The 14,478-nt window shown below is 43.4% G+C and overlaps 2 protein-coding genes across 3 annotated transcripts in view; one reads left to right on the top strand and one right to left on the bottom strand.

Annotated features, from left to right (window-relative positions):
• The first annotated feature begins 7,455 nt into the window (after positions 1–7,455).
• OPN1SW (opsin 1, short wave sensitive) lies at positions 7,456–10,803 on the top strand. The gene is made up of 5 exons (XM_054494140.2): positions 7,456–7,807; positions 8,092–8,260; positions 8,585–8,750; positions 9,362–9,601; positions 10,581–10,803. The coding sequence occupies exons 1-5, from the start codon at positions 7,456–7,458 to the stop codon at positions 10,698–10,700; spliced, it is 1,047 nt and encodes a 348-aa protein (XP_054350115.1). The 3' UTR covers positions 10,701–10,803.
• A 940-nt stretch (positions 10,804–11,743) lies between these two features.
• CALU (calumenin) overlaps positions 11,744–14,478 on the bottom strand; it is a 32,362-nt gene continuing 29,627 nt past the window's right edge. For both annotated transcript variants that reach the window (XM_054494142.2, XM_054494141.2), the window contains exon 7: positions 11,744–14,139. In XM_054494142.2, coding sequence (XP_054350117.1) covers positions 14,035–14,139 — 105 coding nt within the window. In that variant the 3' untranslated portion in view covers positions 11,744–14,034. The remainder of the gene's footprint in view (positions 14,140–14,478) is intronic.

Below are 14,478 nucleotides of genomic sequence, written 5' to 3'. Positions count from 1 at the left end.
ACACACATATACACACATATACATACATATATGTATATACACACATATATACACACATATACACATATACATATATGTATATATACACATATACACATATACATATACATATATGTATATACACACACATATATACACATATACACATATGTATATACACACACATATATACATATATGTATATACACACACATATATACACATACACATGTATATACACACATATATACATATATGTATATACACACATATATACATATATGTATATACACACACATATATACATATATGTATATATACACACATACACGTATACATATATGTATATATACACATATACATATATGTATATACACACGTATACATATATGTATATACACACGTATACATATATGTATATATGTATATACACACGTATACATATATGTATATATGTATATACACGTATACATATATGTATATATGTATATACACACGTATACATATATGTATATATGTATATACACACGTATACATATATGTATATATGTATATACACACGTATACATATATGTATATATGTATATACACACGTATACATATATACATATGTATATACACACGTATACATATATACATATATGTATATATACACACGTATACATATATACATATATGTATATACACACGTATACATATATACATATATGTATATATACACACGTATACATATATACATATATGTATATACACACGTATACATATATACATATATACACACATATACATATATACATATGTGTATATACACACACATACATATATACATATATGTATATATATACACATATATATATATTTTTTTTTTTTGAGAAGGAGTATCTCGCTCTGTTGCCCAAGCCGGAGTACAGTGGCACAATCTCAGCTCACTGCCACCTCTGCTGGGTTCAAGTGATTCTCGAGCCTCAGCCTCCCGAATAGCTGGGATTATAGGCACATGCCACCACACCTAGCTAATTTTTGTATTTTTAGGGGAGACAGGGTTTCGCTGTGTTGGCCAGGCTGGTCTCGAACTCCTGACCTCAAGTGATCCACATGCAGTAGCCTCCCGAAGTGCTGGGATTACAGGTGTGAGCTACCATGCTCGGCCTGTATATTCTTTTGTACTTTTTTAATTTTGAGCTGAATGCATATGTATATGTATATACACATATTCCATTCAAAACAGAAATTAAATTATTAAAAACTGATCAGAGAAAAGCAATAAGTAGGATAGGGAGAAATGCATTTTGAGCCTCCAGAGAGCCAAAATTTCCTCTGGATCAGAGCAGCTCAGCAGTACTTTGACCTCGCCCTAATGGTTTTGAATTGTGCTTTGTGCTGTGTTGAGTCCATACTGAGGGGTCAGTACTAGACCCAATCCTGTGCAACTGGTTGTCCTATCTACTCAAAGATGTTGTTGAGGACATTGTTTATATTATCTCACACCAGTATCTCCTTTGTGAAGTCCCCAGGGAGGCATTCTTGTCTGTCATAACCCCAAGAACAGTTGGTTTGCATTTTTTCTCTGGAGAATTGTGTAAATGAGTGGCTGCTAGAAAGCATGAGGCTGAGTGTGTCGCCCATAGGTAGCAAGTTCACAGAGCCATCAGATGTCAGTATAATTCCTGACTCTTTAACTTCCCACTGTTGTTTCTCTTTCTTCTGCTTCTACATTTGATTCATTATTTCTTGTTGTGTCCTATAGATTCTTGCAAGTCTCCCTTAAACTATTTTAGGAAAAGGAAGAAGTATAAATAAATAAGCTTCTAATGAGAATAAAAATTTTAAAACCCCTTGCTGGGTACAATGGCTCACACCTGTAATCCCAGCACAGGAGGCTGAGGAGGGAGGATTGCTTGAGGCTAGGAGATGAAGACCAGCCTGGGCAACATAGTGAGATCTTGTCAGAAGGAAGAAAGGAAGGGAGGGAGGAAGGAAGGAAGGAGAAGGGAAGGAAGGAAAGGAAGGAAGGGAGGAAGGAAAAGAAAGAGAAAGAAAGAGAAAAGAGAAAGAAGGGAAGGGGAGGGGAGGGGAAGGGAAGGGAGGGGAGGGGAAGGGAAGGGAAGGGGAAAAAGCAAAGCAGGCCGGGCGTAGTGGTTCACGCCTGTAATCCCAGGACTTTGGGAGGCCGAGGCGGGTGGATCACGAAGTCAGGAAATCGAGACCATCCTGGCTAACACAGTGAAACCCCGTCTCTACTAAAAAACACAAAAAAATTAGCCAGGCGTGATGGCGGGCGCCTGTAGTCCCAGCTACTCGGGAGGCTGAGGCAGGAGAATGGCGTGAACCCAGGAGGCAGAGCTTGCAGTGAGCCGAGATCGCGCCACTGCACTCCAGCCTGGGCGACAGAGCGAGACTCTGTCAAAAAATAAATAAATAAATAAAGGAAAGGGAAAGAAAGAAAGAGAAAGAAAGAAAAAGAAAAAAAAAGAAAGAAAGAAAGGAGAGAAAGGAAGGAAGAAAGAAAGGAAAGGGAGAGAAAGAGAGAGGGAGGGAGGGAAAGAAAGAACAAAAGAAAGAGAAAGAAAGACCTCCTGAAACTATTCAGAAAATATCCACTTTGGTAGGACTTTCCTTTTTTCTGGACAATTGGAACAAATGGAAAAACAAATTTTCACTTGATTGTATTATATTGGGTTCTGAGCATTTGTAAGTCTAAATCTAAATCAATGGTTGGATCTCAGCTGGAGGGGAGGGGAGTGGGGAAGGAAGAGTTTTGTCTCTCAGGAGGCATTTGACAATGTCAGGAGACATTTTTGGTTATCATGACTGGGCTGGTAGTGTTGATTTTGGCATCTAGAGGAGAGGGGCACTGTTCAACATCCTACAATGCACAGGACAGCCCCCATGACAAAGAATTATCTGCGATGTCAACAGTGCCGACGTTGAGAAATCCTGGTCTGAGTGTATTTTGTGTGATCTTCTGTAAAGCCTTAGTGTATTCACATGTTCTAAATTAATAAGGTGATTTTCAGCCTGGGAAGAGCACTGTATACACTAAATGCACTTAAGATGCCTCTAGTTTTTATTTTTTATTTTATTTTGGTTTTTTGTTTTGAGACATGGTCTCGCTCTGTTGCCCAGGCTGGAGGGCAGCGGCACAATCTCAGCTCACTGCAACCTCTGCCTCCTGGGTTCAAGCGATTCTCCTACCTCAGCCTCCCAAATAGCTGGGACTATACAGGAGTGTGCCACCATGCCCAGCAAATTTTTGTATTTTTTGGTAGAGACGGGGTTTCACCATGTTGGCCAGGTTAGTGAACTCTTGACCTCAAGTGATCTGCCCACCTTGGCCTCCAAAAGTGCTGGGATTACAGGTGTGAGCCACCGTGCTCAGTCTGCCTCCAGTTTTTATATTTTCTCTTCCTCCTTTACCCCATGCCCCTTCCTCAGAAGCTTGCCTCCTTCTACTCTGTGGCCTCCATGACTTTGGAGAATTTTTGTCCATGGCTTGAGCACTGGTAAGACTTTGCCCTTGGGTGAGGCTCTTTTTGGTCTGAGCCCCTCGGGGACTGGGTTGCCTCCAGCTTGGGCCCATTGTCTCCCTCTGCTGTTGGGGGAACAGGGTAGGAGGGCACTGTCTGGGAAGGCGTGAGGACAGTATTAGGAGGGGCCAAAGGTGTGGCCACCTAGCCTTGTACACTGGATATAAAAGGGCCCGAGGTGTCTTGCACCCTCGCCATTTAGCTTCCCATCAGAAATGTTTGCAGTGGTGGGCACCTCAGCAGAGCCCAGAGGACAGTGGAGGCTGGCTTGTTCCACGCAGGCCAGGCTCACACACAGTCCATGTGCCCTGCTCAGGGATAGGCACCTTAAGGTGACCTCTGGCCCTGGTCCTGAAGTCCTGCCGCGGGCAAGGGATGAGCAGCTCTGCTCATCTGTACAAGGCTAGGTGGCCACATCTTTGGCCCCTCCTAATACCGTCCTCACACCTTCCCAGACAGTGCCCTCTCACCCTGTTCCCCCCATGACTCAGGCAATCTGGCTGGACCCTTAGCTGGCTCTCCCCAGTAACCTCCACCAGGACTCCTACCTGCGGGCGAGTGTTTGTGGGGGATGTGCATGTGTGCGCATGCACATGGGAGTGGCGGTCTTTCGGAAATAATTAAGTCAGTCGGGTGCAGTGGCTCATGCCTGTAATCCCAGCACTTCGGGAGGCCGAGGTGGTCAGATCACCTGAGGTCAGGAGTTTGAGAACAGCCTGGCCAAAATGGTGAAACCCTGTCTCTACTAAAAATACAAAAATTAGCTGGGCATGGTGGCACAGACCTGTAATCCCAGCTACATGGGAGACTGAGGCAAGAGAATCACTTGAACCCAGGAGGTGGAGGTTGCAGTGACCCGAGATTGGCTCAGATCCTACTGAGGAGATGCTGGAGATAGGAGAGAACTATTTTGTTTTGCTTCAGGTTTCATTGATTTTTCTCCATTCTTTATTCATTTTTAATTTCATTGTTTTCTGCTCTTTTTAGTATCTGCCCCTATTTATTTCAGATTTGATTCACTCTTTCAGCTTCTCAAGGTGAAAGTTTAAATTTTAAACATTTATTTTATAGTATAAATACTTAAAGCTATAAATTTTTCTCTACTGCTTTAGCTGCCTCCTTCAATTTCTAATACTTTTTTATTGTTATTCAGCTCAAATTCTTTCAGTTTTTCCTTATGATTTCTCTTTTGACTCACAGGATATTTAGATGTATATTGCTTATTCTTAAGTGTTTGGGGGATTTTCCAGGTATTTTTTGTTATTGATCTATCTGTAAGTTCACTGATCCTTTCTTCTGCTGTCCAATCTGCTGTTCAGCCATCCAGTGAATTCTTCATTGGATATAGTTTTCAGTTCTGGAATTTCCATTTGGCTATTTTATTTTTCCCATTCTTCTGTTGAGATCCATTAACTCACGATGATCATTTTTTTCCTTCCAGTTCTTAAATATATTTATATTGCTGTTTGAAGTTTTTTCTGCTGGTGCCAACTTCTTGGGTCATCTCAGGTTCTGTTTCTATTGACTGCTTTTTCTTTTGGCTGTGACTCATATTTTCTTGTGGGTTTTTTTCTTTCACATGCCTTTTAGTTTTTCATTGTATATTAGACATTGTAGATAGTGAACTTTAGAAACTGGGTTATCTTCCATTGAGGAGTGTTGATTTTTGTTCTAATAAGCAGTTAACTTACTAGTTGATCACCTTGAACCTGCTGAGGCTTGGTTTTGTCTTTTGCTAGTATGAGTCAGCTTTGGCTTTGCCCTTACTCTCAGAACAAATATTTAGTCCTGGGATATAGATTTTAGCTCTATGGTGTGGCCTTTTGGGAGTTTTAAGTGGAAAGCCCTAAGTGTTTACCCAGACCCTCTGACTTGGGATTCAAATCCAAACTCTTTCTCTGCTACAGTGGGTAACAGTCAAAATCTGTTTAGCTCTTTCAGACCTCCAGTGGTTGTCTTTTACTGGGCTCTTAGAAATTCCTCCATCCACAGTTTAGCAGTCAGCCTATGATTTGAGGGGAGTTTATATGCAGATTTAAAGACTTTGCCTTCTGTGGCTTCCTTCATTCCAGGAAATCCACCTTCAGCTGTTCTGGAGTCCCAAACTGTCCTCTGTCCTCTGACTCTTCAAGCCAAAAAAGGATGGGGCTTTCTGCTCAAGTTCTAGCTATCCTGTGCCATTTATACTCAGGAGTACACTCAGGAAAAAAAAAATAACAATGTAGATGGTTCTTTTAATTGAAGAGTTGAGTTCCTTTCAGTTTCTGCCTGCTTTGGATACTTTAGGTGTTTTCAAAAAGTTGTTATTCATATTGTGTCCAGTTTACAATTTTTTTGCCTAAGGGGGCATTCATCTAATAAACTATTCTGCCATTACTGGACCATCCTTTCACTTTTAAACTTATTTATACCTAAAGTGTGTCACTTTTTTTTTTTTTTTTTGAGACAGAGTCTCGCTCTGTCGCCCAGGCTGGAGTACAGTGGCGTGATCTTGGCTCACGGCAAGCTCCGCCTCCTGGGTTCACACCATTCTCCTGCCTCAGCCTCCCGAGTAGCTGGGACTACAGGCGCCCGCCACCATGCCCGGCTAATTTTTTGTATTTTTTAGTAGAGACGGGGTTTCACCGTGTTAGCCAGGATGGTCTCGATCTCCTGACCTTGTGATCCGCCTGCCTCAGCCTCCCAAAGTGCTGGGATTACAGGCGTGAGCCACCGTGCCCGGCCAAGTGTGTCACTTTTAACTCATCTATATATATAGTCTCGCTCTGTCCCCCAGGCTGGAGTGCAGTGGCGTGATCTCGGCTCACTGCAGGCTCCACCTCCCAGGTTCACACCATTCTCCTGCCTCAGCCTCCCGAGTAGCTGGGACTACAGGTGCCCGCCACCACACCCGGCTAATCTTTTGTATTTTTAGTAGAGACGGGTTTTCACCATGTTAGCCAGGATGGTCTCAATCTCCTGACCTCGTGATCCGCCCGTCTTGGCCTCCAAAAGTGCTGGGATTACAGGCTTCAGCCACCGCGCCCGGCCAACTCATCTATATATTTATGATCTGCTGAGGTGGAAAAGATTCATGCATAAAGCCTAAAGTGTAGTACTGAGTACAAGTGCAGGTGGAACTTAGAGCAGAGTTGGTGTCACTGGGGTGGGCTGCACAGAAGAGGTGTTTGTGAGGTAGGCTGTGAGGGCTAGGTAAGACTTCAATGAACAGACAGGAGGAAGACTGTGGTGACTTGTTGAGCTAAGGGTAGGGGTAGGCATGAACATGGCATAAGGACGGTGAACAGACCTGCCTCCCTGGCTGGAGGTCTGAGTAGGAAAGGCACACTCTTTGAGTAGATTCAATGCAAAGAAATGGAGGCAGCCTGGCTCAGGGATGCCCTAGACCTCTAGGCATTGTCAAGTTGCCTAAGTCCTGTTCCATCAAGGCTGTTTACTGATGTGCTTCCAGGGCACTCCCCACTCCCAGCCCTTTCCTGCAGCCCAGGGCTGGTTCCCAGCCTCTCAGCAGACTTAAGATGGGCACCTTCCACAAAGGGGCAGATGAGTTGAGGAAAACTTAACTGATACAGTTGTGCCAGAAGCCAAAATAAGAGGCGTGCCCTTTCTATAGCCCCATTAAAAGAACAACAAAAAGGTGGAAGCATCTTCAGTGAATATGGGTCAGCACCTCCCAGACCTCAGGGAGTCCACTTCTGTTCATCCCAGCACCCAGCATTGCGCATACAGATTATTTGAGCCCAATCTCTTATCCTCTGAAGAACACAATCGGCTTTGGGGCCACAAAAGGTTTAGGTAGTGGTTTAGGGATTTCTAATCCCAAACTTTGTCCTTGGGAGGTTTAGGATTAGTATTGATCATTCACAGAGCCCAAGTGTTTTTAGAGGAGGGGTTTTGTGGGGTGGGAGGATCACCTATAAGAAGACTCAGAGGGGGGTGTGGGGCATCCATGAGAAAGATGTCAGACGAAGAGTTTTATCTGTTCAAAAATATCTCTTCAGTGGGGCCGTGGGATGGGCCTCAGTACCACATTGCCCCTGTCTGGGCCTTCTACCTCCAGGCAGCTTTCATGGGCACTGTCTTCCTTGTAGGGTTACCACTCAATGCCATGGTGCTGGTGGCCACACTGCGCTACAAAAAGTTGCGGCAGCCCCTTAACTACATTCTGGTCAACGTGTCCTTCGGAGGCTTCCTCCTCTGCATCTTCTCTGTCTTCCCTGTCTTCGTCGCCAGCTGTAACGGATACTTCGTCTTCGGTCGCCATGTTTGTGCTTTGGAGGGCTTCCTGGGCACTGTAGCAGGTACTGCAGGGGAAAAAGGGGTTAGGGGAAGGCAACGGTTGCTACTCCACTGGAGGGGGTTCCTAAAGAGGAGTCTGGGGGAAATGAGTCTGGTGCTTTTTAAAATACTGGGGTACAAAGCAACCCAGACTAGAAGTTTGGCCAAAATAGTATGTTTGAGTCTTCACTCCAAATGTCAGTCCAGCCCTGTGTCTCTGTGCTTGCTCCACCCGATCTGTTTGCCACTCTGCCAGCCAGGCTGGGTGGGGCTCTGTCTAGCCCATTATCCTCACATTTCACCACAGGTCTGGTTACAGGCTGGTCACTGGCCTTCCTGGCCTTTGAGCGCTACATTGTCATCTGTAAGCCCTTCGGCAACTTCCGCTTCAGCTCCAAGCACGCACTGACGGTGGTCCTGGCTACCTGGACCATTGGTATTGGCGTCTCCATCCCACCCTTCTTTGGCTGGAGCCGGTGAGAGTGCAGGGCAGTGGTGCTGACTTAACTAGGAGCTCAGGTTGATGTGGGTGGAAAGAGAGCTTGGGTATAACTATTTAGTCTTTGACCTCTACTTTTTAAAGAGTTGCAATATAAGGCCAAAGGGCAGTGGGAGACAAGTGCTAACGTTTACTCTGCAGTTGGAATTGCTGTAAGCTTCTCCCAGTCAGGACAGAAAACCTCCCTGCTTGAAGCCTTTGGGCATTCCCTGGGTTCTAAGTGGAGAACACAATCCAGGCATCTCAGCTCCCACTGCACTCTTGTGAAGAGTCCACTGAGCAAGTGTTTGGTCCTTTGCAGGTTCATCCCTGAGGGCCTGCAATGTTCCTGCGGCCCTGACTGGTACACCGTGGGCACCAAATACCGCAGCGAGTCCTATACGTGGTTCCTCTTCATCTTCTGCTTCATTGTGCCTCTCTCCCTCATCTGCTTCTCCTACACTCAGCTGCTGAGGGCCCTGAAAGCTGTGAGTGGCATTTGATAGTCAGGGAGGAAGGGGTTCGGGGCTCCACATGAGAAGGAAGAGTGCTCTGGAACATAAGATGCCTGGAAATGTCCATAGCCAGAGAGGGTATCTAAAAGCAGCAAAGGAAGTAGGAGGAGGGAGAATGATGGAGAGCCAAAGGACCTAGGCCAGGAGATGGGACAGAAAAGAGGCAATCAGAGTGGATGCCCCCTCCCCCATCCCATAGAAAAGCATCCAGAGGCCGGGCGAGGTGGCTCATGCCTATAATCCTAGCACTTTGGGAGGGCGAAGCAGACGGATCACCTGAGGTCAATAGTTCCAGACCAGCCTGGCCTACATGGCAAAATGCTAAAATGCGAAAATTAGCTGGGCGCAGTGGCATGTGCCTGTAACCCCAGCTACTCAGGAGGCTGAGACAAAAGAATCACTTGAACCTGGGAGTGGAGGTTCAGTGAGCCGAGATCACACCACTGCAACTCCAGCCTGGGCAACAGAGCAAGACTCCCGTCTCAAAAAAAATTAAAAATTAAAAATTAAAAATTTAAAAAAAAAAAAAGCATCCGGAGGGCCAGGAAAAAGAGGGATGTGATGCTCTCCGTGCTCCACCCCAGGTTGCAGCTCAGCAGCAGGAGTCAGCTACGACCCAGAAGGCTGAACGGGAGGTGAGCCGCATGGTGGTTGTGATGGTAGGATCCTTCTGTGTCTGCTACGTGCCCTACGCAGCCTTCGCCATGTACATGGTCAACAACCGTAACCATGGGCTGGACTTACGACTTGTCACCATTCCTTCATTCTTCTCCAAGAGTGCTTGCATCTACAATCCCATAATCTACTGCTTCATGAATAAGCAGGTAAAGCTCTCTGTTCACATTCCTATGGTCCAGAAGACCCTGGTTCTTTTCTCACCATTGACTTTTAACTCAGAGCACCCTGGACTCTACTCAGGTTTCTAGCAGACGAGGGAAGCCACAAAACCCCCGAGTAGGTTGGGAAGCCCTTGGTAAGCACAGGGAGGAAGGCATGGTTACCAAGACAAGAAAATAGAACCCCGGAGGAAAGAACTTGAGTCAGGAAAATGAAGTTGCTCCAAAGAACAGGATGAATGAAAGCATTTTATTGAAAAACTCGTGCAGCAAACCACCATGGCACACGTTTACCTATGTAACAAACCTGCACATCCTGCACATGTATCCTGGAACTTAAATAAAAATAAAAACTCAGATTCCTCTGAATTTCCAGTCCTTGCATTTAATAATTTCTTAATCATTTCCCTTCCAACTTTTAGCCTGCACGAGCATGTGTGAAGCACAGAAATCATACCACATGCATAAATCTCTAAAATGTCTTATCATCTGAAGGTACCGGGGGATTTCCTATCCCATCTGAAATCTGAGCTAATAAACACCAAACCCTAAGTGGCAAAAACCCTACTTTCAGATGGTATTGTTTCCTCAATCCCAGAGGTAAACTCAAAACTAATTTGAAACCTCCCTGGATAGAAGAGAATTGGCAGTCCTTTCCAGCTGGGAGCACCTGCTAGTAACGGAGGGGCCTCTGTTGACAGTGCTTTTATGAAGCAGGATGGTTTGTGAATTTACCAACAGTGAGGTCTCAGATTTGACCAGAATGTTTAGGATTACCGTAGACCCAGGAGTAGTTCTAGACTGGAATCTAGACAGTTTTCAGGATGGGGAAGATAGATTCAAAACCACCTAAGGGCATTCTGGGTACAAAGCATTATGCAAGGCTTTGGTGATACAGAGAATGAGGTATTTTTTCCCATACTTCCTCATCTGCCAAGGTTATCTCCAATTGTGCCTTTTTCTCCAGTTCCAAGCTTGCATCATGAAGATGGTGTGTGGGAAGGCCATGACAGACGAATCCGACACATGCAGCTCCCAGAAAACAGAAGTTTCTACTGTCTCGTCTACCCAAGTTGGCCCCAACTGAGGACCCAATATTGGCCTGTTTGCAACAGCTAGAATTAAATTTTACTTTTAAGTAAGTTTCTATTGTCTCCGTCAGAAACCAAACTACTAAAAACACAAAAAAGATGGTAAGAGGAGTGATGGCAGTTTGGGGAGTCAATTTTTCATTTTCTTACTATTGCCTTCTTGCCTACAAAGCTACTGTTTCCACTGGTCTATTTCAGACCACCCAAAGGCCATTTCAACAATCATCAGTTTCTACTCCTAAGTGGCACCATTCACAGCACTTGGAGAACTGATTTCTACATACAAGGCAACTAAAAAGGAATATGGCTTTAAGTTCTCAGTGTATGGATACTTTCCTTTTCAGTAACTTTTTATTTTATTTTTTCTGCTGGGGATCCATTCTGCGATGATATATGCTGAATTAGAACAAACTTAAGAAAACACCTTAGAAATGGGAGAGACATAAAGAAAAAAAAGAAAAAAACTTAGTGGCCCCAAATATGAGTTTGAAAGAACTTTTGGATAACTGCTATAGCTTTGGCAGGAAGAGCCATGTCCACAAGCCCCTGAGCAAGCACAAATTATTCCAGGTGCTTCCTCCCCGCTGCATTTGGCTAAACCTTTATATTTGTCTTAAACTGTGTGTTTACTAAATAGTTTAATTCTCTTGAGGTTCTCAAAATGAATTTGTGTGTTTTAATACCATTTGTAAACAATACCAAAATGTTAAACAAAATTGTTTTACCTTATGCTCTATAGATAAACGTATGTGTACATTCAGAATCGCTTGTGTTTGGTATCAGATAATTACATAACGAGCAGCAAGTCTCTCCAGTTATACAGTCTAATGGAATTAAAGAAGGGTTATGGCTGTGGTGAGAAGGATGCTAGAAAATACGAGAAAACAGGGAGAAAAGAATAATCATTTAGGAGAAGGCAGTGCTGTCTCTGAGTTTGGGAGAACTTCAAAGAGAGTTCCCATTCTGACATTTTAGAGGATCTGTAATTCTAAGCTAGAGTTCTATTTCTTAGAAAATGAAGGTCATACATACCCCATAATGAATGTAAACAGTTTTATTTAGAAACAGATAGGTACCTGTTCGCATTGCAGAATATAAAACTTGGTTTACACTCTATAAAAAAAACCAATATCCAAATTCAAGAGAGCTAGCATTCACAGAACACACAATATGGGTGTGTAGCTACTGTTCACCAGCCTCAGGCTTGATTTAAACCAAAAAAAAAAAATCCAAAGGGATCATTCAAGATGACCATACAATGCTTGCTGCTGTCTTCGCAGATTAAGGTTTGCTTTTCAAGTGCATGATTTTAACATAAGGCCTGGGCTCTCTGCACCTAGTGAGGTGTGAGGCTCTCTTGCCACACAGTTCACACTCTCACTTAACTAAGCCAGAGTTGGTGGCATTATTAAATTATCACTGGTCTTCTTAATAGTAAAAATGGGGAATCCAGAGGGCAGGAAATTTCCATTACCCTATATTGGGGCTAAACTTAAAAGAGTATATCCACTATCAAGAGCTTAGTACAAAGGCTGGGGTGAAGTTACATGATACCTGGCTTTTTACCATACCAGGGAGCCCACCTCAACATGACTGTGGAAGACCAAAGGATATACCTAGGTTCAGATTATAATAAATCACCCAGCACCACCTGAATGTATTATCCACAAAGATATAGCAATAATAAAGGTTATATATACATATATTTATCTTGGTAACCTGAGGGCTAAAAACGTGGAATACAATAATTCTTCTCAAGAGGTCCATCTCTAAGAAAGGGACCCAAAAGGACAGTGTTTGTGTTGCATAAAATATGGGTAAAGTGGAGTTGGGAACAGAGGGTGGTTTCTTTAGCTCTTTCCACATCTCTCTCTTTGATAAGGACTGAAAACCTGTTGATTCATGATAAACTTTTCCTTTTTTTTTTTTTTTTTTTGGCAGCGGGGAGAGGGAAAGAGGAGGAAATGGGGTGTGATGGGTCAAAGGCAGGAAAGGTGAGCCATGGTCCTCAAACCAAAGAGCCCTCTCTGTAAGTCCTCTGATCTTTGAGTGTGAGCTCAAGCTCTCCAGCGGACACGGAAAAAGGCCTGGTAGTAAGTGGTTTGCATTGTGAGGTATGAGGATCCCTGGTAAATTCAGCAGCATGTGGTTTTTGGAAATCAGCCCACAAGATAAGAACACTGCAACCAAACTCATAACTAATACTGCTAATTTAGCTATTGTCCAAAAGAGAAAGGGAAGAAGAAAAAAATCCCCACTATACTGGGAGGTTCTAGGCTTTCCTGTAAGTTATCCAAATAGTCTTTTTTTAATCTTAGGGTTTCTTAAGAGAATTCCCATTCAGTGACCATTTCTTTCGTTAAAGGCACTTTCAATGACATGATTGGAAAGGAGTGAATTTTAATTGTAGTGAAACCAAGATTAATTCCTTGGCTCACCTGGGAAGAAGAGGAACCGGATGGGGGTATTTACAGTGATTTCAACAGGCAAATAATTAAGTCGTGAGCATTTCAACAGATGCACACCCAGAAAAAAATGTATGCCCTGAAAACACTTGTATTTTTCCTTTAGTTTTCCAGCTGTTTCTATCTATAGCTCTGTAAAGAGATCACATTCACTACTTGATTGATTTTCAAGACACTGGCCCTAACTCTTCCCACCACAGCTGTGCTTGACAAAATTAGCCAACAGTCAGTCCTACAGGGGGAAAAAGAAGAAAATCAATTTGGGCCAAGCTTTCCTAGAGCAAAGGGATCTTTCCTTGCCCAGGTAATGGCAGGTTCAGTTGCTGGACCTATAGCAACTGAATGTAATATGTGGCCCCTACTACCTATGAAATGTTGGACTTTTTGATAGGCAAGACTAAATATAAATTGTGGAGCACATATTTTTTTCCTTTCCTCTCTCCTGAACATTTCTTATTGATCTCAGGCTTACAAAATTAGTTAAGTGAGAATTATTAAAAATCATATAAGGGGTTGAGAAAGAGTAAAGAGCTAATGTTTGTCTACATGTGTGAGTTGAGGATCTTGATCCTTCATATCATACTCCCAACCAGAGAAAAATACAAAAATAAACACGCCATGTTAATATATAATACAAAGTGTAAATCTACAAACACAAGTGTACTAATTAGAGTTGTTCCTCAGAAGCACGGCTTCCCTCCAGTCCCTCAGAGAGGAGGAGGAATGGGGACGGGATGGTTTTCATTACGCCTTTTCATATCTTAAAAAGTTTGTAATAACAGTCTCAGTAGCGCAAACAATTTCATGTGAAACCAGAAGCTGTAAAAATAAATTACTTTTGAGGAAATGAGGGTTCCTCCGCAGCTCAGAACTCATCATGCCGTACTAAGGCCTCCCCAAAATCTGTGGCCTGGCTGCCAACAAATAAGTCGTACTTGTCAACGATCTCCTCCTTGGTAAGCTTGCCATCCTGAAAGTAGAGATAGCAATGAATTGAAGAAGAACATATTTCCCATTAAAAATTCAGAAACACTGTTATAGAAGAATTGGGGTTAATCAGAAGTTAAGATTCTCATTTCTACTAAATTAAGTGTGAACTACTCAGCCCTCATTCCCCCTACATATATACGAAGAGGTTCTAGAAAACAGCAAGTACACGTTCCTTGTTTTCTTTTTTTTTTTTTTGAGACGGAGTTTTGCTCTTGTTGCCCAGGCTGGAATGCAATGGCACGATCTCAGCTCACCGCAACCTCCGCCTCCCGTGTTAAAGTGATTTTCCTGCCTCAGCCTCCCGAGTAGCTGGGATTAC

Source organism: Pongo pygmaeus, chromosome 6 (genome assembly GCF_028885625.2).
Source record: "Pongo pygmaeus isolate AG05252 chromosome 6, NHGRI_mPonPyg2-v2.0_pri, whole genome shotgun sequence".
Lineage (NCBI taxonomy): Eukaryota > Metazoa > Chordata > Mammalia > Primates > Hominidae > Pongo > Pongo pygmaeus.
Note: the sequence above shows the minus strand (reverse complement) of the source record. Positions and strands in the feature narration are given on the sequence as shown.